The sequence below is a fragment of the Galeopterus variegatus genome, unplaced genomic scaffold (assembly GCF_000696425.1).
Source record: "Galeopterus variegatus unplaced genomic scaffold, G_variegatus-3.0.2 Scaffold182, whole genome shotgun sequence".
Classification (NCBI taxonomy): Eukaryota; Metazoa; Chordata; class Mammalia; order Dermoptera; family Cynocephalidae; genus Galeopterus; species Galeopterus variegatus.
Window position 1 is genome coordinate 137,739 of NW_007726293.1, and position 25,974 is coordinate 163,712.

General features: G+C 54.8%; 2 protein-coding genes and 1 pseudogene across 6 annotated transcripts in view; 1 reads left to right on the forward strand and 2 right to left on the reverse strand.

Annotated features, from left to right (window-relative positions):
• GET4 (golgi to ER traffic protein 4 homolog (S. cerevisiae)) overlaps window positions 1-12,602 on the forward strand; it is an 18,585-nt gene extending 5,983 nt beyond the window's left edge. For 3 of the 4 annotated variants that reach the window (XM_008564154.1, XM_008564161.1, XM_008564167.1), the window contains exons 2-8: window positions 3,109-3,187; window positions 3,658-3,739; window positions 4,677-4,826; window positions 8,873-9,011; window positions 10,423-10,563; window positions 10,795-10,870; window positions 11,180-12,602. In XM_008564154.1, coding sequence (XP_008562376.1) covers window positions 3,109-3,187; window positions 3,658-3,739; window positions 4,677-4,826; window positions 8,873-9,011; window positions 10,423-10,563; window positions 10,795-10,870; window positions 11,180-11,281 — 769 coding nt within the window. In that variant the 3' untranslated portion in view covers window positions 11,282-12,602. Of the gene's footprint in view, window positions 1-2,898; window positions 3,188-3,657; window positions 3,740-4,676; window positions 4,827-8,872; window positions 9,012-10,422; window positions 10,564-10,794; window positions 10,871-11,179 lie in introns of those variants that run through there. The other variant, XM_008564149.1, reaches the window with a different exon arrangement.
• On the reverse strand, window positions 6,516-7,583 carry LOC103582587 (annotated as a pseudogene).
• A 2,676-nt stretch (window positions 12,603-15,278) lies between the features above and the next one.
• ADAP1 (ArfGAP with dual PH domains 1) overlaps window positions 15,279-25,974 on the reverse strand; it is a 59,896-nt gene continuing 49,200 nt past the window's right edge. For both annotated transcript variants that reach the window (XM_008564175.1, XM_008564183.1), the window contains 7 exons: window positions 23,465-23,577; window positions 22,220-22,366; window positions 18,885-18,968; window positions 18,349-18,411; window positions 17,412-17,483; window positions 16,889-17,117; window positions 15,279-16,702 (listed from right to left, as the gene is read on the reverse strand). In XM_008564175.1, coding sequence (XP_008562397.1) covers window positions 16,674-16,702; window positions 16,889-17,117; window positions 17,412-17,483; window positions 18,349-18,411; window positions 18,885-18,968; window positions 22,220-22,366; window positions 23,465-23,577 — 737 coding nt within the window. In that variant the 3' untranslated portion in view covers window positions 15,279-16,673. The remainder of the gene's footprint in view (window positions 16,703-16,888; window positions 17,118-17,411; window positions 17,484-18,348; window positions 18,412-18,884; window positions 18,969-22,219; window positions 22,367-23,464; window positions 23,578-25,974) is intronic.

Genomic DNA, 25,974 nt, shown 5'->3' on the forward strand with positions numbered 1-25,974 from the left:
GTACGGGCGCGACACTGAGGGTTGTGATCCGTTGCCGGTCCCGAAAAAAGGAAAAAAAATAATAATAAATAAAAAATAAAATAAGAGCAAAATAAATGAGAATACTTGCAGAGACACATTGCTGTGTGGATAAAGATGTTGCTATCATACGTCCATTTTTTTTTTTTTTAAAGATGACCGGTAAGGGGATCTCAACCCTTGGCTTAGTATTGTCAGCACCACACTCAGCCAGTGAGCAAACCCGCCATCCCTATATAGGATCCGAACCCGTGGCCTTGGTGTTATCAGCACCACACTCTCCCGAGTGAGCCACGGGCCGGCCCTATATGTCCGTTTTTGGCTGGCAGACAGCATCAGCACATGTCAACTTGGAATGTCATTCATCAGCAGAGGACAAAAGTTCAATTTCATTGTATAAAAGGTGTGCCTTTGGGGTGTTTATGTAATAGAGTGTCCAACAGTGTGCAGCATGCAGAGGTGAGGCTGTGTGGATGGAATGGTGGTGGAGGGCCAAGGGAGGAGACCCGACTTCTACTCCAGCTGCTGCCAACTCTCCTGTGGCTTCAGGGCCTTAGAGGGTACCAGTCCTTGCTTAGCCACCCAGAAACAAAAACCTCTTCCAGCTCCCAGAATTCTTCAATGTAAAAAGAAGCACGTTTACTTTTGTAGTTACCTTAGACTATTTTGTCTTTTACCAGCTTTCCTTGATCTGGCAACAGGCGATTTCAACTAGCTGGCAAATGGCTGGAAAATTGTGGTCCTGTATGTGTGCACACAGAATTATCCATTTCCCTCCCTTCTCTCCCCTTACATGAGCTCACAGCAAGATTACAGGGAGCTGCTGGGCCTGGTAGTAATCCAAGCTGGGCTGTGGGGGTGTGTTGCTATAATCATTGGCAGCACCCTTTGAAAGCGGGTTTCCTTATCTCAGAAATTTGGTTTGTCTGCCTTTCAAGGTGTTATTTTTTCTTCATCTGGTTTTCTAAGAGGTTATCTCTTGCTGTACCTCAGGTAGAAGAGTCTAGAACTCTGTAGTATCATGCATAAGCAGAAACAAAGTGGCGTGATTATCACTTAAGATAAATGTGTACAGTTCTGTATATGTCCGTGCAGATGGCAGCATGAGGTATACTCTGAGTACTTTTTCCAGCATATCACATGTCAATGCCCGGCACCAGGCTAAGTGGAAGGGCTCGGAGAGTCTGCAGGGCAGCCCCTGACATCCTTTGTGAGCTAGGTAATGACACTGCAGGACTGGAATTAGGCTGGTTGGTAACAGAATAAATTGCCCTGTTGAGATGTTGCACTGGTATGAGAGTAGGTCTCCATCTACAACGTTTAGAGTGTATGTGTCAGAGAGAATGACTGCTCTTGAGAGTTGTGTTGATGAAACCCAAGACCAGGTTGATGACCTGCACACTGACAAGGTGGTTTTCTTTCTTGGAATGTAGTCTTTTACCTCCTGGTCCCCACCCACAGAGTGCAGGCAGATGGAGTCTCCTGTTGGGGGTCTGTGTGCCAAGCTAACAGGATTCCCCCAAGTGCTGCCTGGTGAGGGTGGGGGATGTTTGGGAGGGGTCTGGTTGTGGTGTCTTTTTGAAGAAAAGACATTTTTGGTAGTTAATTGAATAGCCAGCCATCTGCATTCCCTGCTAGCTTGTCTGTCCTGGGGATGTTAAAGTACTATTTCCCAGACTTGAGCCATTTGTGTGTCATTGTCATGGTTTTTGCTGTGTCTTTATATCACCTGCTATTTGCTTAATATTTTTCTTTGACTTGTCTTTAAACACAGCTTTGTCCAAGGAAATTTGGCTTACACAGAGTTGACTGATGATACTTTTCCTGATAATAAAATGATGATAAATGTGTAGCCAATGATGTAAAATGTTCTGAGTGCCACCTATTCATGTGGCCCAATGCTGTGGTTTGGTAGGCATGGCATGTTTCAGCAGGAAGCCATCTCCTGCTTTCCACACTTTCTGTTCTTGCAGGCTGGGGCCCTGCACTGCACCGAGCAGCTCAGGCTGCCCCTGCTTCCCTCGGCATTTTGTCCATTGCAGACAGATCCATTTGTCCTTTTTCTGGTTCTGGATGTGTTTGGTTATCAGCCATGCTTCTCACTGCTCTGTGCTTCTGTCCCTGTGCAGTTCAAGAGACCAGCTGTTCCCAGCCTCCTGTACTTTGTGAGAAATGCATTTGCAGCGGGGAAGTGATATAGGACATGGGTGGTGGTGTCCACCCAGGCCCATCCCTTCCAAGGGAGGAGGAGCACAGCATGTGTTGGGAGCAGGTGGGGTATCCTTAGATGGAAACTTTAAGGGACACTGACCCCCGTGATTGAAGCTGAATGGGACTTCAGCAGAGGGAAGAAGGTTGCTGCAGTCACTGTTGTTATTGTCCCCAGTAAGACTCCATCCTGAATCCCCCACTGTCCCTTGTCCCCTGCATGCAATCTAGTCCTTCGGTTCTCAGATGGACGAGTGTATGTCTCCCTTGCTCCTTTATGTAACACCCTCCCAGCCTTTTCCCTGGTCCCTTCTGCTGAAACTTGTGAGCTGCTTGAGAAAGAGCTGCTTTCTGGCTCCTGGCCTGTTTGGGCACAAATCGGCCTTGCCCCCCTGCCTTGTCTGCCCTGAGTATTCAGGCCCACCCTCCAAAGCCCGAGCTTGCTGACAGCAGAGACCTTAGTGTCCACAGCACTACATGCAGCCTCACAGGAAGAGCTGAGCCTGGGACACCCTGACAGGCCTGGAGGTGGCAGGAGAAGCCCCTGGGGAGCAGGCTCCATGGCTGCCTGGCTTACACTGGGTAGGGCCTGCTCAGCAAGATGCCTGGGACAAAGACTCTTCCTCTTCCTTCCCATGGAGCTCATGTACCTCAGGAGTACCTTTGTTTCCGTTCTTGGTGAAAGGTATATGTGTATATAGGAAGGCTTACTTTCATAAAGCTTTTACATCTACCTAAACACCTTTTTAGCATTGGACCTCCAAAACCACATTAGACTTGGTGGACATAACAATGAGAATGTGTTCCCCTCTGGAGAATGTCTGTAGTGAGTGTCTTGTGTCACTGGGCTCCCTCTGTTCACACTTTCTCTCTTTATCTCAGATACATGTCCCAAAGCAAACATGTTGAAGCCAGAGAGCTCATGTACTCAGGAGCGCTGTTGTTCTTCAGTCATGGCCAAGTAAGTGCTTTTACTTTTTCTTGTGTGTCCTTTTCTGCTCTGGGCAGGAGAGTTGAAATGGGAATAACAAGGAAGAGGTCTGATGGATGACATGAGGCCATCCTGGCTCTGGCTGCAGGTGGCAGAGAGTCCTGGTATTCCTGATGCAAGTGCTTCACTCTCAAGGGCCTGTCACAGCAGGCCACCAATGGCCAGGGCTGTGGTGCTATGTGGCATCGGGGTGCCACACGTGCTTTATTTTGGTATAAACAGCCCTATCCATTTTTATTTGCCCCTGGCCTGGACTTGTCAGTTATTTGGCTGCACTGCTAAGTGACATTGTGCTCAGAACAGGTTCCCTTAGCTTCAGTTTGTTCACAGGCTTCTATCTGGAACACCAGACCAGCTGCACAGCTTTATCTTGTCTGTTCTGAATGAATCAGAGCTTTGTTTTTAACTGTGTGATTCTTGTTTGTTTATATGTTTTGTAGCAAAACAGTGCTGCAGACTTATCCATGCTGGTCTTAGAGTCTCTGGAGAAGGCAGAAGTGGATGTGTCCAACGAGTTACTGGGTGAGAATTCCTACTGTGTCGAGTTTTGCAATGCACAAAGTACCTTTCAGCTCAGACTGTTTCATAGCTGGCCTCTAAGATAGCACCTCCCTGAGTTATTTTACTCCGTTTTGTGCCTGTGTTGTGGGGTCTCTTGTGCTCTGGGATTAATCTTGTTGCAGACGTAGCTCCTGCCCAGTCGAAGTGAACCATGCCCACCTGATGACCCCGCTCTGAGTGTACTGGCACACTTAGCAGGACATGCTGTGTTTTATAGGTGGAGCATGACTTGGGCACTGTCCCCTCCCCAGCATGGGAGCCACCCATACTGTCTGCAGAGTAATTGACCTCTCCGCTGCTCTGATGGACGGCGGCCTCCCAGCCAGCCGGCGAGGTGGGGCACCCTTTTGTCCAGAGGCTTGGCTTCTCGGCCTGTCCCATTTGGTAAGCATGCGGTTGGCGAAGCCCGTCTTGTGAGCTGCCCAGTTAGAAGATACAGGAGAGGTCCCACTCCTGGCCTTGCTGCTTATGCAGAGGCCTGTAGGCTAGAGCCAAGGACCCAGAGGAGGCTGTTTCTGGGCTCCAGCCTGGTGCTTTTCTTCCACTCATCCCAGGCATTGCTCCTCTGAGGGCCAGCTTCCCATGACAGCCCACCCTTTTACCTGCTCCCCAACGTTGGCTAAGCCATGAAGCCGGGAAGGTGTTTGTCCTTCCTTGTTGCGCTCTGGGGCCTGCAGAACTGGCATTGCAGCGGAGAGGTCAATTGGGGGTGGCCCTGTATAGCACTTGAACCCATGGACATGCACCAGGGATAGGCACCAGCATGCCAGTGGTTTCTCAGCTTCCTTTTTAAGTTAAATAATTATTGCATTTAATTCATTTTTGTAAGATGTGCAGTACAAAGAACAAGAGTAGTCGTGTGTTCCTGTGGGTGAGGATCTGTTTGTATTGTTTTCAGAAAATCTGGCTAAAGTGTTTAGTTTGATGGATCCGAATTCTCCAGAGCGAGTGGCTTTTGTGTCTAGAGCCCTGAAATGGTCCAGTGGAGGATCTGGGAAGCTGGGCCACCCCCGGCTCCACCAGCTGCTGGCCCTCACCCTGTGGAAAGGTAGGTTCCAGTGAGCCCTGAGGCATGGGGGAGGCCATTCTGTACTCACAGGTTTGGTGGGGGTCCTGGCCAGTGAGCGTCTGTCCCTTTCTGTGCTCCCTGGGACTTTTATTTGCATTATCCATTTTAATTGATTGAAATCATCCATCACAGCTAACAAGGAGGGGAGATTTTGCTCTCTGAAACGATACGGGTCAGGTTTTCTGTCTAGCTAACTCTGGATGTTTATGCTTTGATATGAAGTTGCCCCTTGATTAAGTCACCATTGCTCACAGGAGAAACACCCACAATGGTAGGGGGAAGACGAGGGGGCCGTGGTCAGCCTGGTCCCATCCTTCTTTCTAGGCTCTTACCTCGAATACTTCTTTCTTCTCTCTCTGTGAAACATTCAAAGCCTCATATAGACTGCCATGTCACCCTCCTACTGCAGGGCTTGTATATGCTCTTTCTTCTTTCTGGAACGTCCTTTCCCACCCCCACCCCCCACCCCCCAAGAACAGTGCTTTGCTCTGCTTCTTAACACTTATCTCATTTTCTAACTAAGCCTTTGTGGGGATTATTCAGTCTGTGAGGTGGGGATCATGGATGTTTTTGCTCAATGTGGTTGGTATTCTTAGCTCCAGATCTGCTGCTTAGGTAGAGGAAAAGGCACTCAATAAATATTTGCTGAGTAGCTTGAATGACATGTTGTTTACTAGGGTTTTAAAGAGTTCCCTCTCACAGTAGCGTTCCTGAGGACATTAATGTCCTAAGTGACTCTAGCTTTGGAAGATTAGCTCATTCACTTACCCAGCAGGCCTTTGCTAGGGCCCTACCACATGCTCTGGAGCTGTAAACAGGGATGGTGGTGCGGGGATGGCAGTGTGCTCCTGTCCTCTGGGCATGCACCTGGGTGTGGGTAAGATGAGGGGAAGGTGATATTGTGGCTGGGGCTCAGTGGAGATGCCCAGCAGCGCTGAAGGGCACAGAGGAGCACACCCTCTTCGTTTGAAGGTCTAGGCTAAAGGTGACTTTACTCCAGGAAGTAACGCAGATTAACTTTGTGAACAAGATCTAAGACAGCAAACTCCTCCTAGAAACAGCTACATCTGACAAACGATGTGATAATTGGCTGAAAGAGTGTGTGTTCTTTACAAGTTAGCAACACCAGAGTCCATTCCTGCCCTTCTCTTTTTTATCAACCAAACAAATATTGGGTGCCCACTGTGCGCCAGGCCCTTGTTGATGCTGAGATTTCGTAGCCCTGCCTGCCAAACACTTCCCCACTGGAGAGTGGCAGCTGGAATGGGAGAAGCCTTGGCCCTGGAGAGGAGGGAGCAGTGCACCCTTGAGGGGGTGCAGGGGTTGAGAAGCAGCACCCTTCCCTCTTCACCAAGAGTGATTACACCTGCTGTACTGTGCTCGCTGCTGTGACAGGTGGGGCTCTCGGCCCCCTCTGGGTGCCTGGCACGCTTTCCCCACCTTCGGCTCTCTTCTTCATCGTGAAGAGATTAAGAACTTGATCCCTCTATCCTGGCTAAAAAAGCAAGATAAACTGGGCACAAGGAATAAAAAAGATCTTGATATTCCACCCTTTGAGTGTCAGTTGGGACAATTAGGACAATCTAGATGGGGGCGGGGAGAGCTGGAGCGGGAAGAAGAACTAGCAGGGGCTCGATGGCTGGAAGTCTAATCCACTTCGTTTTTGGATTAGAAGGGTTCATTTCCTGTTTCGTTGAGAAGACGTGCGGATGAGGGCTTCCGTCACTCCAAAAGGGTTGCAGTTGGCAGAGGGGTGATGGTCTTCAAAGTAGCCCCTCCTCTCCTGACCGACAGTCTGGGGAATGCGGATGCTGGCACCATGGTTGGCTGCGCTAGCAGGAAAGTCGTTGATGTAGGAGGTTTCGTGGAATCCACTTAGGCACAGGTCATTGTCCAGGCCTCCCTTGGGGTCGTAGGTGTCAATGTGGTACTGGTGCCACTTGCTTAGCTTCTCAGTGGCCTCCTCAGTGTACTGCAGACCATTCTCCCGCCTGTCCTTGGTGCCGAAGTTGGTACGGCAACCTGCTCCATTCCACTTCCCGGGAATGGGCTTGGGATCAAAGTTCCTGTCACTCCAAAGTCCTCACGAACACAATGCAAGATGAAATGGGCCACCCAGAGATGACCTCCCATGCTGATACTTCACAGGGTCCTATTTGGAATTCCCACTGGGCAGGTATGACCTTGGCATTTGTCCCTGCAGACTTGACTCCAGCATATAAGCAGGCCCAGTAGTGAGCCTCCATGATATCCCTGCCATAGGCTCTGTCTGCTCCCACACCACAGTAATATGGACCTTGGGGCCCAGGGAAACTGCTGGAAGACCAACAGAAGAGATGCCCCAGGAGAGTGTATTCCTGCTCTATTCTGAACCAGGGGGTGCTGGTTGTCTACCATGTCCATTTTCTGTTTACAGGTGTGCCTTAAACTGTTGTACTTGAAAACTTCACAGAACACTAGTTTGTTAGCTTGCAGAAGGGGTCCCGAAACATGGCAGTAGGCATGATACATGTCACTGTTGGAGCCTTCAGACTGAAAAGTTCTAGAGCCATCAAAACACTACTCGGGCATCTCCTGCACACGTGGGCTCACAGTCCAGGGCACGGGTCCCGCAGTGCAGTCCTTCTCCAGTACCCTCGATCCACACTGGCATAGTTTGGACTTTCTCACCCTGAGAAGGAATGTATATGCCTGCTTGATGCCTTTCGTCAAGTGGGAACTTGCTGAGGTGGCCATGGCAGAAGGTGTCCCGGGCAGCGAGCAAGTGGGCAGGCGGGTGGGCAGGCTGTGACAGCAAGGTGAGGAGAGCGGCGAGGAGGCTGGGTGCTGCTTGGACCACCCTCTCATCTGCCATTCTCGGCCTTTGTAAAAGCTGACCATTTCTATTGATTTGTGATTAAATAGCCAGTTTGCAGTAGGAAGGCTGAACAAATAGCTTAACTTAGAGGAAACACTCACTTTCTTTCTACTGCCCTTTTATTTTATTGGCACTACAACTTCACACCTAAAGGTGTAACCATGGGAAATGTGGACTAAGGAAAGCTGCTCAGATGTTAATGTGCCCACACTTCACTGTTAAATGCCAATTCTGGTTCAGGAGGTGGGGGCGGGGACTGCCCAGCTCCCAGGTGGTGCTGATGCTTTCGAACAGGGACCCCTTACACAGCGAGGGTCTACCTCTGCAAGGGCACACCAGGTTGAGGCACAGTGTGGCTATGTCTCAGGGACATTACCTGCTCAGCTCTCCACTCTGTGCACCCAGCTGAGCACAACCGATCCTCCTGGCTTGGAGTGGAGGGTATGTGGGGGCAGGTGTGAGGACGGGGCAGGGTAGAGAGTGTGTTGGTCGGTGTTATGATGCGGGTGGATGTTAGGGGTCTTGCCTAACCTCACTGGGATTCTCTGGGAGAAAGTAAAGTATAAGATTCTCTTTGCTTTTTATCTGAGAGTCAAGGTGCTATTTTGGAGGGGCACACATGTTAGGATTTTGTATTACGTTGCTCTACATGAAATTGCCATTTTTGTGGATCGAAAGGGTCAAATACTAGCGCTTTTTTATGGTTCATCTCATATACACATTAATGTGGGTAAAACTTTGCAGCTTATACAGCTTAGAAAAATAAGGTCTTTGGTTGCAGGAAGACCTGTCCTTTTTAGCTGTTTCGCACTTAGTGCTCTGAGCCTAAGGAAGTTGGATGTTGGCATGAGCCAGCTTTGTGTGCTGGAGGAATTGTCCTTATCCACTTGGGTTCACACTGGCTTCTAGCAGGCGAGCAAAGTAGACCCTAGTACAGAGTACAGAGGACGGATCTTTCTAAGAGTTTTGTAATAGGGCTGACCCCGTGGCGCACTTGGGAGAGTGCAGTGCTCCTGCTGCAGGTTCGGATCCTATATAGGGATGGCCGGTGCGCTCACTGGCTGAGCGCGGTGCAGCCGGTCACAAAAAAGACAAAAAAAAAAAAAAAAAAAGAGTTTTGTAATACATTGTATTTATAATATGTCTGTATGTCACATTTCCTTTGCAGAACAAAACTATTGTGAATCTCGGTATCACTTCCTGCACTCTACTGATGGAGAAGGATGTGCCAATATGTTAGTAGAATATTCTACCTCAAGGGGATTTCGCAGTGAGGTGGACATGTTCGTGGCCCAGGCTGTCCTACAGTAAGTATTCTGTGTTTACTTCATCAAATCTTTGCTTAAACTGCTGCCTTGGGTTCCAGAGACCGCCTCAGAGCAGGTTGTCACCTGACCGGGACATGCAGAAAGGTAAACTTCAAGTTCACACGGGGCAGAACAACGAGCTCACACATCAGCCAGAGTGATTAATTTTTAATAAATTTCAAGAAGTATCTTGGAATATGAAGTTAGCATGTTTTCAAAGGCTGTGTGTGTTCTTGCAGCTGTTTCTAAGAATCTAAACCTGGTAATACGTGGACAAGGCCACACCCCACGTGTTGCTTCTCACCAGCTCTTCATTCCAGTAGATCCTCTAATCTCTGTTCTGTTAGGCTTTGTTCGTCCTCTTTTTTCTTCCCTACAGTTTATCTTGGAACTGTTGAAACATACTTCAGGGTTCACAGAATTGTTAGTCAACGTCTGCACCACAAGACCCTCCCGCCAGCTCACTGACAGTGTGGGAGGTGTCAGTCAGAGGGCCACCCGACTGTTCCTGACTTCAGCCTTCCTCCCTTTCTCATGAAAATGGTTCACATTTGATCAAGTTGATTTCCTCCTGCAGAGAAAACCTTGATTGGGTGGGCAGGTGTTGGGATAGGATTTGTGCTGGTCACGGAATGCCTGCAGCCTGTACATCACCTCAGTCTGCAGGACTCTGCCACCCAGCTGTTGCTGACATCTGCTACTTGAAAAATGAGAAACTTGTTAAAATTGGAAACTCACTGGCCCTGGCTTTGTAACACATGGTGCAGATGTTTTCTTAGCACTGAACTGGGTGCTGCTGCTAAGGTCTCTGAGCCCTGTCTCAGGAGTCCCTCTGGGACTGCCCTTGAGTGAAGACGCTCCCTGAGCATAAGTCAGGGTGTGTCCTAGCACCCAGTGAGGCATCAGAGGTGCAGGCCATTTACTGCCCAGACCTCTGGGTTGAGTATTCTCATGCAGGCAGGCATCTAACGGGTGCAGACGGGGGTGCAGACGGGTATGCAGAAAGTAGAGGTCTTAGTTCCGTGAGTCAGACTGACGTGGGTCCACCTTCTGGCTCCACTGTTCCATAGCTCTGTTGACCTTCAGAAAGCCACATCACCTTTCCAAGCTAATTTTCTTCACCTGTAAATTGTGAAATGGGTAGTTTTGCCGTGCATGTAAGGGCAGCACATGTGGAGGACAGGGCCTGCCAGGCCTTGCATACACCAGAGCTGTGGTCCCTGCTGTGAGTCCTATGTGGCGCAGGCCTGCGAAGGAGCCCGGTCTTGTGTCACAGGCTGGCACATGTGTTTGTTGACTGAGGCTTTCTATGCCTGCAGTGGTGTCAAGTGTTTGATGTTCATGTGGAAAACTGTAGAAACCCTGTGTCCTTCTTCAGTATTTCCACCCACTGGAACATTCTTATTTCTAGATTTCTCTGTTTAAAAAATAAAAACAGTGCATCAGTGGTCTTCTCAACGTACACCCAGAAGCATCCGTCAATCGAGGACGGGCCTCCGTTTGTACAGCCCCTGCTCAATTTCATCTGGTTCCTGCTGTTGGCTGTGGATGGGTAAATTTTTTTAGTCCAGGGTGTGTGAGTGTGTGTAGATGTGGGGGGGGGGCATGTGTGTGTATGGTATATGTGTAGGTGTGTATAAGTGTGTAGACGAGAGCGTGTGTGTAGGTGTGTATGTACAGATATGTGTACGTATGTGAGTCTAGGTGTCGGTGTGTGTAGTTGTGGGTGGGTGTGGCTTTCTTTTCCATTAGAAACAAGTCTTTGCCATGTCCTGTGTTTCAGCGGCAAGCTGACAGTGTTCACAGTGCTATGTGAGCAGTACCAGCCGTCCCTCAGGAGGGACCCAATGTACAACGAGGTGAGGGGCTTGCAGCATTGGGCCATCAGGCACTTTCTTTTCCATTAGAAACAAGTCTTTGCCATGTCCTGTGTTTCAGCGGCAAGCTGACAGTGTTCACAGTGCTATGTGAGCAGTACCAGCCATCCCTCAGGAGGGACCCAATGTACAACGAGGTGAGGGGCTTGCAGCATTGGGCCATCAGGCAGCAGCTGTAGAGGGAGGGAAAGGTCCTTAAGTCCACGTGTAGCCCTCCCTTGGAGCCCTGGGGCCTCAGGTAGGTCCAACCCATTCCGTGTTCTCAGGGGCCTCTGCTTTTGTCTCTTTCAGTACCTCGACAGGATAGGACAGCTCTTCTTCGGTGTGCCGCCCAAGCAGACGTCTTCCTATGGAGGCTTGCTAGGTAAGCCCAGGAGCAGAGGGTGCCTCTAGCCAGGTGGGCACGACAGTCTCCTCATGGGCTCCCTGTGCCTGGCCCACCTCCAGGTCCTCTTTGGCATCTTCCCAAAATAGAGGTGCGGACAGTTGTGTCCAGGGTGCACTCACCATTGGCCACAGTTGAGTCTGTGTTTCTGACCTACCACTGCAGTCCAGGCCCTGTCTACTGCGGCCTCGGGCCTGGTCCCCTGGATGCCACACAGTCTGCTCTGAGCTTGGACTGTGAACGTGTCCTTCCACCAGGGCAGGGCCAGTGAGGTCTTTTATGTAATAGAGATTTTAAACGTGTTCAGTTTTGTTTTTTGAATAGTAAATCATATTTCACAGAGTTTAGAATTCAGAAGTACCCACCTCTCGGCCTGTCTCCCTGCTCCTCAGTTCTCCCGTCGGGGGCAAACAGCCCTGAGGTTTCTCTTGCTTCCTGGCAGGATGACTCCGCATGTGCCAGCCAATACACAGCTGGCTTCTTCTCTGTCAGTGGTGCCAGGTTGTGCCCAGTGCCTGCACCTCGGGCTTGTACCTGCGAGAGCTAGGGGTGCTCCACTGCAAGCTGTGCTGCCGTGCATAACTGCATCCGCGTGTACCCACGTCGGAGGGGCTCGGGCAGGGCGTGGTGTGTGTTTCTAATTTTCAGAGAGGCTTCCAAGTTGCACTCCATGGAAAGGCCTTTCTTGTTGAGATTACTTTAAAAGTTGTTTCCTCTTAATTGTAGGTTTCACTTTTTCCCTGTACATTTTATCTTTTTGGGGTTTATGTTCAGTGGAAGGGGCAGGTGGAGGCCCTCTTGCCTTCTTCCGCAGTGGTCAGTGCACTGGCACCACCACCATGTAGTGAAGTGGTGCCACCATGCCTCCCACATTCCCGTGCACCGATGGGCCTCTGCGGGACGGTGGTACCTTGGGAGTGAGGGTGCAGGTCAGTGTGTGCTCATGTCTTAGCTTGAAACGATGGCTTAATGTTTTTATGTCAATCAGGTTCCATCCCCCAGCACCACACCCTATCAGAAACGTCCTGACTTTTCATGCTTTTTATTTTTTCATCAGAACTTCCTAGTTAGCTTTTCCATTTCCCCCAGAAATGCTGTTAACGTATTCATTGGGATGGAGCTAACAGCATTAGAGAGCAAGGAAGACTGCACCTCCACTGCTGTGTCTTTGTGTCCAAAGAACGTTAACTTCATTTGTTCTGTTTCCCTCACAGTTTGGTTTAAGAGAATTTTTTAAACTTTGATTTTGTATTTACATAACAGTTGTTTCTTGGATAAAAATTTGGTGAGTAAAAGGACAGACATCAACAGTGACAGCAGTTAGCATTTTTATGTGCAACCTTTGAAGCTTTGGATGTATCTGATTTATTTATGTGCTGATTGAGTACAACATGCACATGCTTTATAGCTCTCTCTTTGGTTGAAATTATCTTTCCATGATGTTACTTTGATAACTCTTTAGGATTCTCCTGTGTGACTGTACTGTGTCCCCTACTGATGGACATTTATTATTTTTTCACAATTAAGTAAGAGTTGTAGATTAATACACAGTGATCATGCATGGGAAGGAGGGAAATAATATACAACTTTATTTACTGTAAAAATGGAATTTAAAGGAAGGTTTGTGTTAATTGTTGAGTATAAATAAATTCTTTATACTGGGCTTTGCAGCACTGTTCCTTTCTGAATGAGCTATGGGGGCTGGTTATGGGGCTGGGCTGTGGGGTCTCAGGTGTTGGCTACCCCCACTGGCCTAGGGATCACGGGTAGGGCCATGGGTGCTGAGTTGGGGTGTCTGCTTCCCTTGGTTCTGCCCTGCCCCTGGGTGGGGGTGTCTGAGCAGAGACCCTGTGAGCCCTCCAGGAAGAAGCATGTGCTGTGATGAGTGCTTTCCTGGGTTTGTCCAGACTGCCTGTGCATGGATGGAGTGAAGTGGCAACCAGTGGCCAGTGGTGGGAAAGTCCCAAAATTGGTTGTGATTTTTAGAAATAAATATGTGTGTGTAACTTTATTGAAATTTGGAAAAATCACATCCACCAGGTTATGGGCTTCACACCATCAAAGAGCAGGCCCTTGGGTTGCAGGGGAGGTGGAGGCTGCGCTGTCGCCCACTGGAGCTTTCCACAAACTGCTCCAGTTTAGAGGGGAAGAGCCCCAGGGCTGTCTCAGGAGGGGGTGGCGCAGGGCGCAGGAGGCCTCGCTGCGGCCAGTCATGGGGAAGGCGGGCAGGCAGGGGTCTGCTGAGCCCAGGCTGGAGCACCTCCATTCTGCTGTGATGCCTGTTTTGAAACCATGGATTTGATCCAATGCGATTGATATATTCAGGAATAATTTGAGCAGAATGCGAGTTTCATTTATGCGCGGTTTTGCTCAGGATTAACACTAAATAAACAGAACCGCGCAGGAACGCACAGTCCAGGCACCACTGTGTGCACCTGTGCCGTGCCCGTGCCCACTTTGGGGAACCCCCCTCCCGACAGTAACCCAGGCTGCAGTGCCTACTTCCACATGCAGACCTCAGGACTCTCAAGGTGAAGTGCTGTATCTGTTGTATCTGTGTATGGTACTTGTAACCATCTCACGTGTAAGACAGCACTACTGTTGATGTCATATGTTGGGGCAACCATTCCCATGGCCCCATGGTCTGAACTATGCCTTGTTGGACAGCACAGCTGGCACATGGTATGGGCCCAGGCAGTGAGTGGCCCGTAACTGTCCAGGGCCCCCTGCCAAGGGGAGGTACTGGTGTAACCCAAATGACTGACCTTTTATGGGTTGTAAGTTCCCCACCTTGTTGATTCTGTGGTTTCCTTTTAAAATGTGAAGGTTGTCAGTGTCCTTGGTAGAATACATGCAAACGTGCATGTATATACACAAACGTGCATATGCACTCTCGCACACACCCACTCACAAATATGTGCACACAAACGTATACGTTCACTCAAAGTGTACACATGCACGTGTGTGCACAGACATTTGCAAACAACACATGCACACAGACATTCAGAGCCTGTGCCCACACTTCATAGTGGAAGAAAAGTCTAGAAGATTAGCCCAAGAGAGCTATGGGCAGGGCTGACCCCATGCAGTGGGATAAATCCAGGGGGACCTCAGGGTTCTCATTTCTGACCCAGACACAGTAGGCTGGAGTCTCTGCATCTGGAAGCTGTGGCAATAGTGGTGGACTGTGGCAAGGCAGTAGCTGAGCAGCTCAGAGCAGGTCTTGTTCATGAGAACCAGGGTGAACCCCCAGCCTCTCCTTTCCTGGGGCAGTGGCCATCTCTCCTTCCTGGGAGCTGGTGGGAATGGGGTTGGGAGGCCTCTGCCCCCCTCCCGGGACCTCAGTTTCCTCATTTGGGAAGTGGGGCTCAGCATGTTCTGCGGGAGGATACGGAGGGCTGAGGGTCTTAGGCTGGAGGGCCAGCCAGGAGCAGGGGCTCCCCACCCCCAGGATGAGTCGTGCCCTGACGCAGACTGGGGCATACCTTACCAGAGACCCCCTTGCTGTGCTAGGCTTGTCCTCCAGGCTGCAGGTGGAGGTGAGGACTCTGGACCCCAGAGGGCCTGGCTGGCCAGCCACAGGTACATACCAGGAAGTGGGCACACCCACAGGAGATGGGCACCCAAGGGCCTCTGCACACAGTGCCAGAAATAGCCCTGGGACTGACAGCGCCAAGGGGTGTGGGCCCTGAGGCGGCCAGGGAGCAGGGACCTGGGGGGCAGGGCCTTGGTAGGTGGGGCCGGCCTTCCTCCTCCAGGGCTGCAGCTCCCCCCTGCATAATGAGTACAGTGGCCAGCAGCTCAGACCCACTGCCAACCTGGACTCCTGTGCTGCAGGGTCAAGCGGGGAGCACAAGTCCCCTTCTTGCAGGAGTCCCATCCCCCATCTCGGCCCTGCCCCTGCAGAGCCGACACAGTTACTCCTGTGTCCATCTAGAGGCTGCCAGGGCAGGACCGTGTGTTCCCAGCTCAGCCCCCTCCCCACTCCAGCCTCAGACACACAGATAAGACCACGCCAGAGCCACACTTTATTCCAGGATGTGACAAGGGGTGGCAGGATTCCCGGCCTCGGGAACCCTCTCCTGTCCCCTCGAGGGCTTGTGAGGGTTGCCCTGGGGCACAGTTCTGCCAGGCAGGGCTGGGAGAGGGCTGGGGCCGCCCAGGTCACTGGCAGGTGCATCCCCCACCTACATGCTCCACCCAGCCTGCCCAGATAGCCAGGACGTGCCTTACATGGGTCCCACGCAAGGGGAGCCCTCGGAGCCTAGCCCTGTTCTGGACAGCCAGGGCACTTCACAGGAAGATGGGGTGAGAAATAAATACATGGTGGCTTCAACTACTGGCCTGCCAGCAGCGAGCTGCAGTCCAGGGGGAAATGCCCGGACTTCTCCCCTGGGGTGGGGGAAGGAGAGGGTGTGAGCTGGGTTCCAGGGCCACCCCTCCTCTGGTGGCCTCACTGCAGCTCAAGCCATCATTCTCAAATGGCTCAAAGACCACAGGTCAGGGCCGGAGGGCGTGAGTCGCTGGTCAGTGGCAAGCACCAAGATGGGCACACAGATGCCAGCAAGCAGATGGGCGGCCGCACCAGCCTCCTACGTCAGGACTGCTGGGCGCCCACGGGCAGCCCCTGCTGAGCCTCCGGTCACCCTCCCGCTCCAAACCAAGTGCCTCAGGGCCCCGGGTGCTGACCAGCCCTGGGACCAGGAGCACTGGAGGGGCCGCAGCCGGTGGGGAACCCCCAGGACCTCTGCACACAGTTCACTCCACCTAGAAAACCGCCCCCAACTGGGTCAGCTCCTTGAGGATAAGGCCGAGTTTTCCACTCCAACCCCCAGGACCAACACACAGCAGGTGCTCAATAAATACTTGTTGGGGAAGGGGCCCAGCCAGGGCCGGCTGGGCTGAGTCAGGGCAGGACAAGGAAGGGGCAGGGTAGGCATGCAGGCCGGTCCCAGAGTCCTCAGCGGACAGGCCGGCCCTGCTGCCCGCTGTCTCAGCAGCCCAGCTGTGCTGGTCACAGGCGGGTGGCAGCAAGAGTTTGTGAGGGCTGCTGGGGCTGCCCCTGAGCTGGCAGGCCAGGCAGGGCCCTCAAAAGAAGGGGGTCCGGTGGGCAGGGAGGGGAGCAGGTCAGCTGGGTGTGGTCAGCAGCAGCATGGCGGGTCAGAGGTCAGGCCAGGCCTCGGGTCGCGTCTGCCCGCGACGAGGTTCCAGAGAAACTGGTCCTGGTGGCTAAAGCTTAGGTCCTACCTGGCTGTGCCAGGGCTCTGCTCAGGGCCAGGACAGCTGGCCTCGTCGGGATGCCGGGCTCCCTCCATCTGTGGGCCCTGCACAGTCTGGCCACCTCTTCGCCAGCCCCATTACAATGAGTCCAGTGTCCTTGGGCCTCCAAACAATTTCTTCCTACGGTTTATGCTTGAAGTGGGCTTCCACTGGAAATGGGAACAGGTGTCAGCCTGGCATGGCCACACAGGCAGAGCGGCGAGCTCAGTCCCAGGCCACTCCTGACACAACCCGCCTGGAGCTTCCATCCAGCTCCAAGAGGCTGCCCCATGAGCATGGGGACACGGAGCCCCAGAGCCCAACCTGCCTCCCACTGGCCCACCCACCGCTCTCACCTGCATACTCCTGGGGCAGCATGGGCCTGTCCACCACCTTCCGAAAAGCCTCCACCCACTCCCTCTGGTCCGACTCCGTCTCGCAGGTGAACAGGAACTTGCGATCAGGCGTGACGATGGTGATGCCGTGCAGCCAGTGGTGGCCCTGGGTGGATGGCGGGAGCCCTTCCAGCACCGTGTAGCCACTCTCCTTGCTGCCGATGAAGACTTCCCCTCGGGCGAAAGCGTCCTGCGGGTGGGGACCAGGCTGGAGTTAGGGGCTGTGTGCCCCTGCACCCCATGCCCAGCCCACCCCCCAGGCAAGGGGTGACCGAGTCTCTTCCTTCTGGGCTGCTTCCTCTCTAAGCCCAGCTTTGCCTAGAGCCAGGTGAAGCCCAAAGGCTAGGACCCGGGGAAATCCAGCCCCTGCCTCCTGGTCAGCAAGGCCAACCAGGGAACATCAGCCAGTCAGCTCATTCTCCACATGACTGAGGGCAGCCACGTGGCCGCCTGAAGCTGTTCTGGGGCCACAGCCCTTCCTTACCAGGGGGTCTTTGAAATACATGAGCCTCCGGTCATCCATGGTGAACCAGCGCTTCCGGAAGCCTTCTGTTTGCTGTGGGTCAGAGAGGGCCAGTGAGGCAGGCCCCTGCCCTCAGCTGACCACAGCTCACCACCCCAGAGGGCAGGGTCGTGAGTTCATTCATTCATTTATTTTTCTAAAGATTTCAATCGGCTTTACTGCCATTCTAGAATCAGGCAATACATTATTCCATAAACTAGAATAAGTGTTCCCTGTTCATTCATTTATTCCTTCACTCACTCATGCCTTCTGTTCACCAACCAGCTGGCGAACGGCCTTTGCACGTGCTGCTCCTCCCGCCTCCACGCCAGCCCCAGCCCTGCTGGCAGGCCCCGAGCAGGGTCTGGCCTTGCTTAAAGTCCTGCCACACCTGCACTTCCACGGAGCATCTGTCTCAGCTTCCAGATCCCCCGGGATCCTGGGACTCGTGTCCCCCCAACCCCCACACAGCAGGGAATGGCACGACGTGGGCACCTAGCCCACGAAGGTGCACAGGTCCTTGACAAAGGGCAGGACGGCAGGGCAGGGCTGGCCAGACCTGGCAGGTGGGGCTGGAGCCAGAGCACCAGCATCCACAGCCCAGGACAGTGGTCCTAGGTCAGCTGGGACCCACCTGAAGCTGACCTGCTCTTATAAAACGTTTCGAGGTCAGGGCCCTCTATGCCGAGAAGCTCAGCTCAAAAACAGGCTGTACCTGGGAAGGTCACTGGTGCTTCAGCCCATGACCCCCCCCGATGCACCCTCGTCCTGCCCAACTGTGCCCTGGGCCCCCTCCTGGCCTGCACAGCAACCTCTCCCTCAGTCGGCCACCACAGCCCCACCAGCCCCAGGTAGAGTGAGGCCTGGGCACCCACGGCAGCCAGACGCCCCGGCTCAGCAGCCTGCCCTGCATGCCCACCTTGGGCCCTGTTTTCTCCATGTAGCCTTCCTTCAGGTAGTTCCTGGAGAGCTTCGGCACCAGCTGGGGCAGAAAATGCACGGTCAGGCAGGGCCCAATGAGGTGCCCAGGACTGGCCCCTCGGATGCCTGGGTCCCCCCTACCCCCCAAGTCAAGGGACCCTTACCCAGCCTGTGTCCCCTCCAGGCTCCCAGCTGCGAGGGGAGGGCCCAGGCCTGGCCCAGCCACCTTGCCTGCCTCCCTGTCTCTGTCTCTCTCCCCTCCCTCTCTCTCCTCCCCCTTTCTCCTCCCCTCCCCCCAGCCCTCCCTCTCTCTTTCTTCCCACTACAGCTGAGCTAAAAGTCCCCAGAATGAAGCAGGACAGCTGCGGCCACCTTAGGGCAGGCCTCAGGCCAGTCAGCAATAGGGCCTCTCCGGGGGTCCATGGAGGCCCTTGGTCAGCCCCCTGTCCCACCACAGGGCAGAAGGGCTGAGATGTCCACCTCCCGCGTCCCGCCCCCCCAGCCCCAGGAGGGGACCGCAGGGCAGCCACTCACGTCTGCGTCACTGGCCCCCGGGAAGGCCACCTGCAGGTAGTGGAAGCGGGCGGCTCGGAGAGCATTGAACCAGTCCACGATCTCCTAGGGGGCAAAGGCTGGCATGGGCTGTGGGCCGAGGGAGGGACCGCAGGGCTGCAGAGCCCAGCCCCAAGGAGAGGGGCACTCCTGCCATGGGCTCTGCCTCCCTGGGATACCCCGAGACTCACCCCATCCCCTCAGCTCCAGGCACCCCGTGGTTGGAGCTGATGCAGTTTCCAGGTCCCACTGAAGGACTGGCTGCGCCCCCTACTCAGGCCCACCGCCATGTGCCAGTGCTGGGGTGAGGGCTGCCACAGACAGGAGTTGCCCATTGGGCGGGAGAGTCCTGAGATGGGCCTGGGCCTAAGGGCCAGCCTGGGCCAAGACCGAGGGACGGCCCAATGCACAATAGTCAGGGAACAAGATGGGGCAGGGGGACGATGAGGGAGTGGTGACATTCGAGCTGGTCTCCACGGACCTGGCCCTGCTGTGGGCCTTGGGCCAGACTTTCCTCCTCTCAGATTGGGCTGTTTTTTCGGCGATCCTTATTTTGTAGCTTGCGCAAGTCTTGCGGAGGAGGGAGGAGGAGGAGGCTCATCTATTTGTAAGCCAACCCACTTGGAGCTGTGCCTCCCCAGCTCTCCCCCACTGAGAGCTCAGGGTGCAGGGCAGAGCTGTTCCCCAGGGAGACGGGCCCCTGATCCTCACAGGAGAGAATGGAGTGAGCTGGAATTCGTGAATGGGAAGGGGCCACGACCCTGGGGCTGCCTGGGCCCCTCTGTGCCTGGCTGCCACCCAGCCCTGCCCCTCCTGCCTTGTGGCCGTCGGGTACCCCCAGGTCTCCAGACTCAGCACCCATCCTGGGGTCTGCCCACCTCCTCATCCTCCTGTGACTCTGTGCCCTCAGCCCAGGCTCCTGGTCCAGTCACAGCCTGGAACTGTGGCGCCTGTAAAGGTGCGATGTCCCCACCCTCGGTTCCAGCCTCTCCGTGTGGCTGCTGTGCTCCAGGAGGAGCCAGGGACCCGCGCACCCCTGGTCCCCCTCCCTCCCCTCCCTAGGCCCTTCCATCCTGGGGTCTGCCCAGCCACTTTTTCCCACTGTCTGGCAAAAGCCCAAACCCAGACAAAGCCAACTGTCCACTTTGCCTGACAACACCTGTCCCAGAGCCAGCGAGGGGCCACCTGCAATGCAGGCAGCCTCAGCCTCCTCCCTCAGCACCAGCTTCAACCCGGTAGCAGTGGCGGGGTCACCGTGGTCCCGCCCACATCTCCATGCATTTGTCACAGGCCCCAGCCCACCTTCTGCAGCCACCGCCGCCCCCTCCCCCCAGCCCCCATAGGCCCCGCCCACCTCCTTCCCTGCCCCGCCCTCCTCTGGCCCTCCCCTCCTACGGTGCACAGGGATCCACCCCTCTCTGGCCTCTCTGCACGAAGCCCCTCTGTGCCTGCCCTCCTCCTCCCCTCCCCATACTGGCCCCTGACCTTCCTCATCCAGGCCCACCCACCCTCTGCTGCAGATCCCACCTCCCCCAGACCTCACACTGCGGTTGGCCCCTCACTCTGTGGTTGCAATGGCTCACACCTACCTGGGCCTTTGCATGTGTCTCTGTGGGGCCAGCCTGCCAGACCCACAGCCCTCCCATCTCACTGCTGTCCCAGCCCCTCCCCTCCTGTGCACCAGCCCTCCACTGTCAGTGACTCCCCAGTCCCAAATCCTGACCACCTTGCCCTCACCTTCTCTTGGACACACACGCCCCTCCCCTTGGCTTTCAGGACACAGCCTTCTCTGGGCTTCCTCCCGCCCCTTTGTCTTGTCCTCAGCATGGTAGCCTGGAGACCCCTGGCGGAGGAGGCTCCCTCCTCTCCCTGCCCCATGCAGGTAGCACTCCAATGAGTCCTCTCTGTTCTGTCCCCCGTTGGACGGCACGCAGTGGCACAGTCCATCCTGCTGCCTTGCCCACTGCCCACCAGGTACCCCACGTCACCCCTGCTGCCCCAACACCACCAAGTCTCCTGGTTCCTCCCTCCCGCCCAGGGGCCCAGCGACTGTTGTCTCCCACCAGTGGGCAGCACTAGCCTCCCCCTGCCCTCGGCCCTCCCTTGACAGCCACAGGGATCCACAGCCGTTCAGATCGGGTCCTGACGCCCTCCCCACGGGCTTCACACTGTGCCCCCAGTGAAGGCGGAGTCCTCGGCATGGCCCTGCAGGACCTGGCCAGGAAACTTGAGGGTGTGTTCCACTAAAAGAAGGGAGGAAACCAAAAAAGACTTGGGATCCTGGAAACAGCGCATCAGCCCAGGAGTGAGATGAGGCTGCACGAGGGGTATCTCGAGAAAGCCGACATCAAAGGCTACCTGGCACCTGACTGCAGCCGGGTTTAGTCCTGGGGAGTCCAGGTGGGCACACAGTTAACTAGGGGGAGAAAGCAGCTATTGACTCTAGGGAAGATAAAACATCATGCAGGAAAGGAAAAGTAGCCACAGTCTGCTCCCCTGCTCAGGCCCCCCCAGCACTTCCACAGTCAGGGCAGCGCCCAGGCCAAGTGCAGACGCGAGCAAACTCCACAGGGGGGGGGACGGGACAGGCACGCGTGGTGGGAGCTGGAAAAAGCTAGATCCTCATCTTCCACAGCGGGAAGTCAGCAGATGGTGCCTAAAATGGACAAATCTGGCAGCAGTGCAGTGTGTTATTTATAGAAATGGGGACAAATTCCCAAAGGATCAGTTAAACAAGCCAAAAGGTGGATGCCTCCAGGGAGGGGGCAGTGGGGTCAGGAGGGGCCTCAAACTTGTTTCTCAGGCCTGACGGAACTATTTAACTCTTTAAACCACGTGCACATATACTTTTGATCAAAACAGAAATGGAAACCAAAGCAACAAAAAGAAGACGGGGTCCACCACTGGGCCCCCTGCCGTCTGGCCCAGGACAGACTTTGAGGGAGTTTTGCTTGGGGTATCCTCCTGCCCGCACCTTCCAAGGATGCTGGATGTAAAGGTGGCAGGACTGCCGTGGGGCAGGGGCAGGTGCTCAGGGCTGAGCTGCCCTCTCCCAGCACAGCCACTGTGCGGCCAAAGGGATGCAGCCCGGACAGCCCCGAGCCAGCGGCCGTCCCCTTCTTTTCCATGTGGGACTCCAGTTCCTCCCACAGGGCACGCTCAGGGCCTGGAGGGGTGATGGTAGATGCCACTGGCTGAGCTGGCAGCCCCCTCTGGTGGGGCACAGGCTGGGCTCTCCCAGAGACAGCACGGACAACCTGACTCCTGAGCAGCCCGGCCCTCCCCAACCCTGCCCCGGCCCGGCCCATGTTCCCCACCTTCCCGTCCTCATGGTAGATGAAGATGTTGCGGGTGCTGTTGTCCTTCAAGTAGGTGACCTGCAGGCCGTGGGGGTGGCCAATCTTGGCCGGCTGGAAGGTTGCGTTGAGATGCTCGATCTTCATGATGGCTTTGGGATCCTTGGCCTGGGAAGAAAGGCCGGGTCTAAGCACTGGGATTGTCTGAGCTCAAGGGAGTTGCAAGGGTGGGCTCTGTGCATGCTGGTGGCACACCTGCTGTGCCATGTGGCTTGGGAAGAAAGGCCGGGTCTAAGCACTGGGATTGTCTGAGCTAAAGGGAGTTGCAAGGGTGGGCTCTGTGCATGCTGGTGGCACACCTGCTGTGCCATGTGGCTTTGGGCAGGTTACTTAACCTCTCTGAGCCTCAGCTTCCAGGTCTGTAAACTGAAGGTAACAGTATCTGCCCCTCAGGGATGATGAGGACTAGTGACATTGTGCGGCAGGTACTAGATATCTGGGTAGACCCTACTCTGCCCCTTCCAGCAAACAGCTTCTCTGTCTGGTCTGTGCTCCCACGCCGGTCCCTCTGCCCTTTCTCTCCCTGCCTCCATCCCTGCCAGCTCAGTGGTGTCTCCCGACTGGTGGTGTCTCCCGACTCTTTCCTCTCCTTGCACTCAGCCCCTGGCATGGCACTGGGCACACAGCAGGCTCTCAGTGAATGCTGAATGACTGAGTGACTGAGGGTGAGCTGAGGGGCCAGGGCCCAGTGTGTTCCTGGATGCCCCCAATCCAGGGCTCCTGACCCCAGAAGGGCAGGCAGCCTCCTCTTCAGGCCAAAAGTCCCAGAGAAAGGGCCTTTAATGTAAGAGCCACTGCAGAATGGCTGTGTGGCCCCAGGAGGGTTGCCAAACACCTCTGAGCCTGGTACCCTGTATACAAGACACAGGTTAAGGTGGCCCTTTTTCAGACTGGGAGATGTCGTCATGGGGTCTCCCCATGGGGTGTATGTCCTCTTGGGGGCAGTATCATCTTGAGGTATGTGTCCTGTTGGGGGGTGTGTCCTCATGGGGGAGTGTCCTCATGGGGAGGGTGTCCTCAAGGGGGGATGTCCTCTTGGGGAGGTGCCCTCATGGGAGGTGTTTCCTCATGTGAGGGTAGTAACATGGCTCCCAGGAATTGCAGGAGGGCAGCCGAGAATAGGATGCAGCCACTGCAGGCCCCCAGGGTGGGGGGTCACAATGCTGCCCAGTCACACACCCCACCCTTGCCCCATGCCTGGCTCACGTCATTTCTGTTGAAATACTTCAGGGCCCCCTCTCGTTCTGTCAGCACAAATTTCCGGCTTAAAAACTGCCCATTGTCCCGGCCACGCTTCCAGAGAAGGCCCTCACGGTATCCTAGGGGGAGAGAGGGGACATGGTGTCAGGCAGTCATGGTGAACCAGGGATTGAGGACACGGGGTCAGATGGCCCTGCCCGAGGAGGGCATGGGTGAGTGGACTCCAGCCAGCTGTCCTTGCACCTGTCTCAGGGACCCTTCTGCCACCCTGGGTAGGCATGGGCAGCAAGCAGCATGTGGGAGGCAGCGGTGTGGGGTCTATTCCTGCCTGCTCACTCCCCAGAAGGACCAGGAGGCTCAGGCCAGACTTGCCCACGCACAGGTGCTCAGGGACCCGGGCCGCTTCTCCTTCCCCAACCAGGCCAGCTGCCGGGTCTAACTGCAGCTTTTTTTAAAAGTGCAGCGTGTGCACACAGGGAAGCGAGCAACGTTCCAAATCGTGAGCTTTCACACGTGTGCACACCCATAGTGGTGTCTCCCGACTCTTTTCTCTCCTTGCACTCAGCCCCTGGCATGGCACTGGGCACACAGCAGGCTCTCAGTGAATGCTGAATGACTGAGTGACTGAGGGTGAGCTGAGGGGCCGGGGCCCAGTGTGTTCCTGGATGCCCCCAATCCAGGGCTCCTGACCCCAGAAGGGCAGGCAGCCTCCTCTTCAGGCCAAAAGTCCCAGAGAAAGGGCCTTTAATGTAAGAGCCACTGCAGAATGGCTGTGTGGCCCCAGGAGGGTTGCCAAACACCTCTGAGCCTGGTACCCTGTATACAAGACACAGGTTAAGGTGGCCCTTTCTCAGACTGGGAGATGTCCTCATGGGGTCTCCCCATGGGGTGTATGTCCTCTTGGGGGCAGTATCATCTTGATGTATGTGTCCTGTTGGGGGGTGTGTCCTCATGGGGGGGTGTCCTCATGGGGAGGGTGTCCTCAAGGGGGGATGTCCTCTTGGGGGAGTGCCCTCATGGGAGGTGTTTCCTCATGTGAGGGTAGTAACATGGCTCCCAGGAATTGCAGGAGGGCAGCCGAGAACAGGATGCAGCCACTGCAGGCCCCCAGGGTGGGGGGTCACAATGCTGCCCAGTCACACACCCNCTCACTCCCCAGAAGGACCAGGAGGCTCAGGCCAGACTTGCCCACGCACAGGTGCTCAGGGGCCCGGGCCGCTTCTCCTTCCCCAACCAGGCCAGCTGCCGGGTCTAACTGCAGCTTTTTTAAAAAGTGCAGCATGTGCACACAGGGAAGCGAGCAACGTTCCAAATCGTGAGCTTTCACACGTGTGCACACCCATGTCCTGCTGAGCAGGACAGCCCCTGAGGTGTCCACTTGGGATCCTCAGCCACTGGGCAAGTCACCTCATATAGCAGAAGGGACTCTGCAGATGCAATTAATGGTCTCGAGAATGGAGATCGTCCTGGATCATCCGGGTGAACCTGATGTCATCACAGGCTTTATAAGAGCGATCAGAGGCAGATTTGACGACAGAAGAGAAGGAGATGTGACCATGGAAAGAGATCAGAGTGATGCAGCCATGAGCCCAGGATCACCTGGGGCCACCAGGAGCTGGGAGAGGCAGAAAGGGTCCTCCCCAGAGCCCCCGGGAACCAGCCTTGCCCACGCCTTTAGCTCCATAATACATCTGAATTCTGATCTCCAGAGAGAATAGACGTGTGGTTTTAAGCCACTAAATTGTGGTCAATGACTCACACACACCACTCAGATGGACACTTCCAGCGCTCCCTCTTGCCCCTCCTCCCACCCCCAGTGCTACTGTGACTTTGCGGCTTTGCAATCATGCCCACTGCACTCCCGTTCCTTTAGCCTGTCCTGGGACTCCATGTCGAGTGTGATCAAGCACCATGTGCTCTTCTGTGGGTCTGGCCACGTCTGCTCCACGCAGCGTCCCTTGGAGACGTGTCCGTGTCACTGTGTGTGCTAGCCCATGGTCCACCATCCACCAGCCGATGGACATCAGGGCTGCCTCCAGCTTTGGCCGTCATGAGCTGCTCTGCTGTGCATAGGGCTGAATGTGTCCCTGGTGGGCGCAGTCCCCACTACTCCTGGGCATCTTCCAGGGCAAGACTGCTAGGCAAGCAATGGGTGTTTGGGGCTTGTCCATCTGCCTTAACGCTAGGTTGCAGAGTGAGCTTTCTTTGGGTGGTCCAGGAGCCCCTGCGAGGTGTCACCCAGGGGCTGGGGACTGCTGGTCTGTGACTCAAGGGAAAAAAATTGTCTGGACGTGGCAGGGGGCGGTTAGTGCCAGTGTGGATTAGAGCGGTTAGAGAAACCCCCTGCATATACGTCATCAGACCCAGACCCTGGCAGCCTTGGCCGGCTCGTATTTCAGACACCACCACTCAGCCCTGACCACCAAGCCCCTGCCCCTCCCTGGTGTCCCCTTAACCCAGGCAGCCCCATCCCTGACACCAGAATCAAGAGGCTATTTTCTCTATGCTCTGAGACA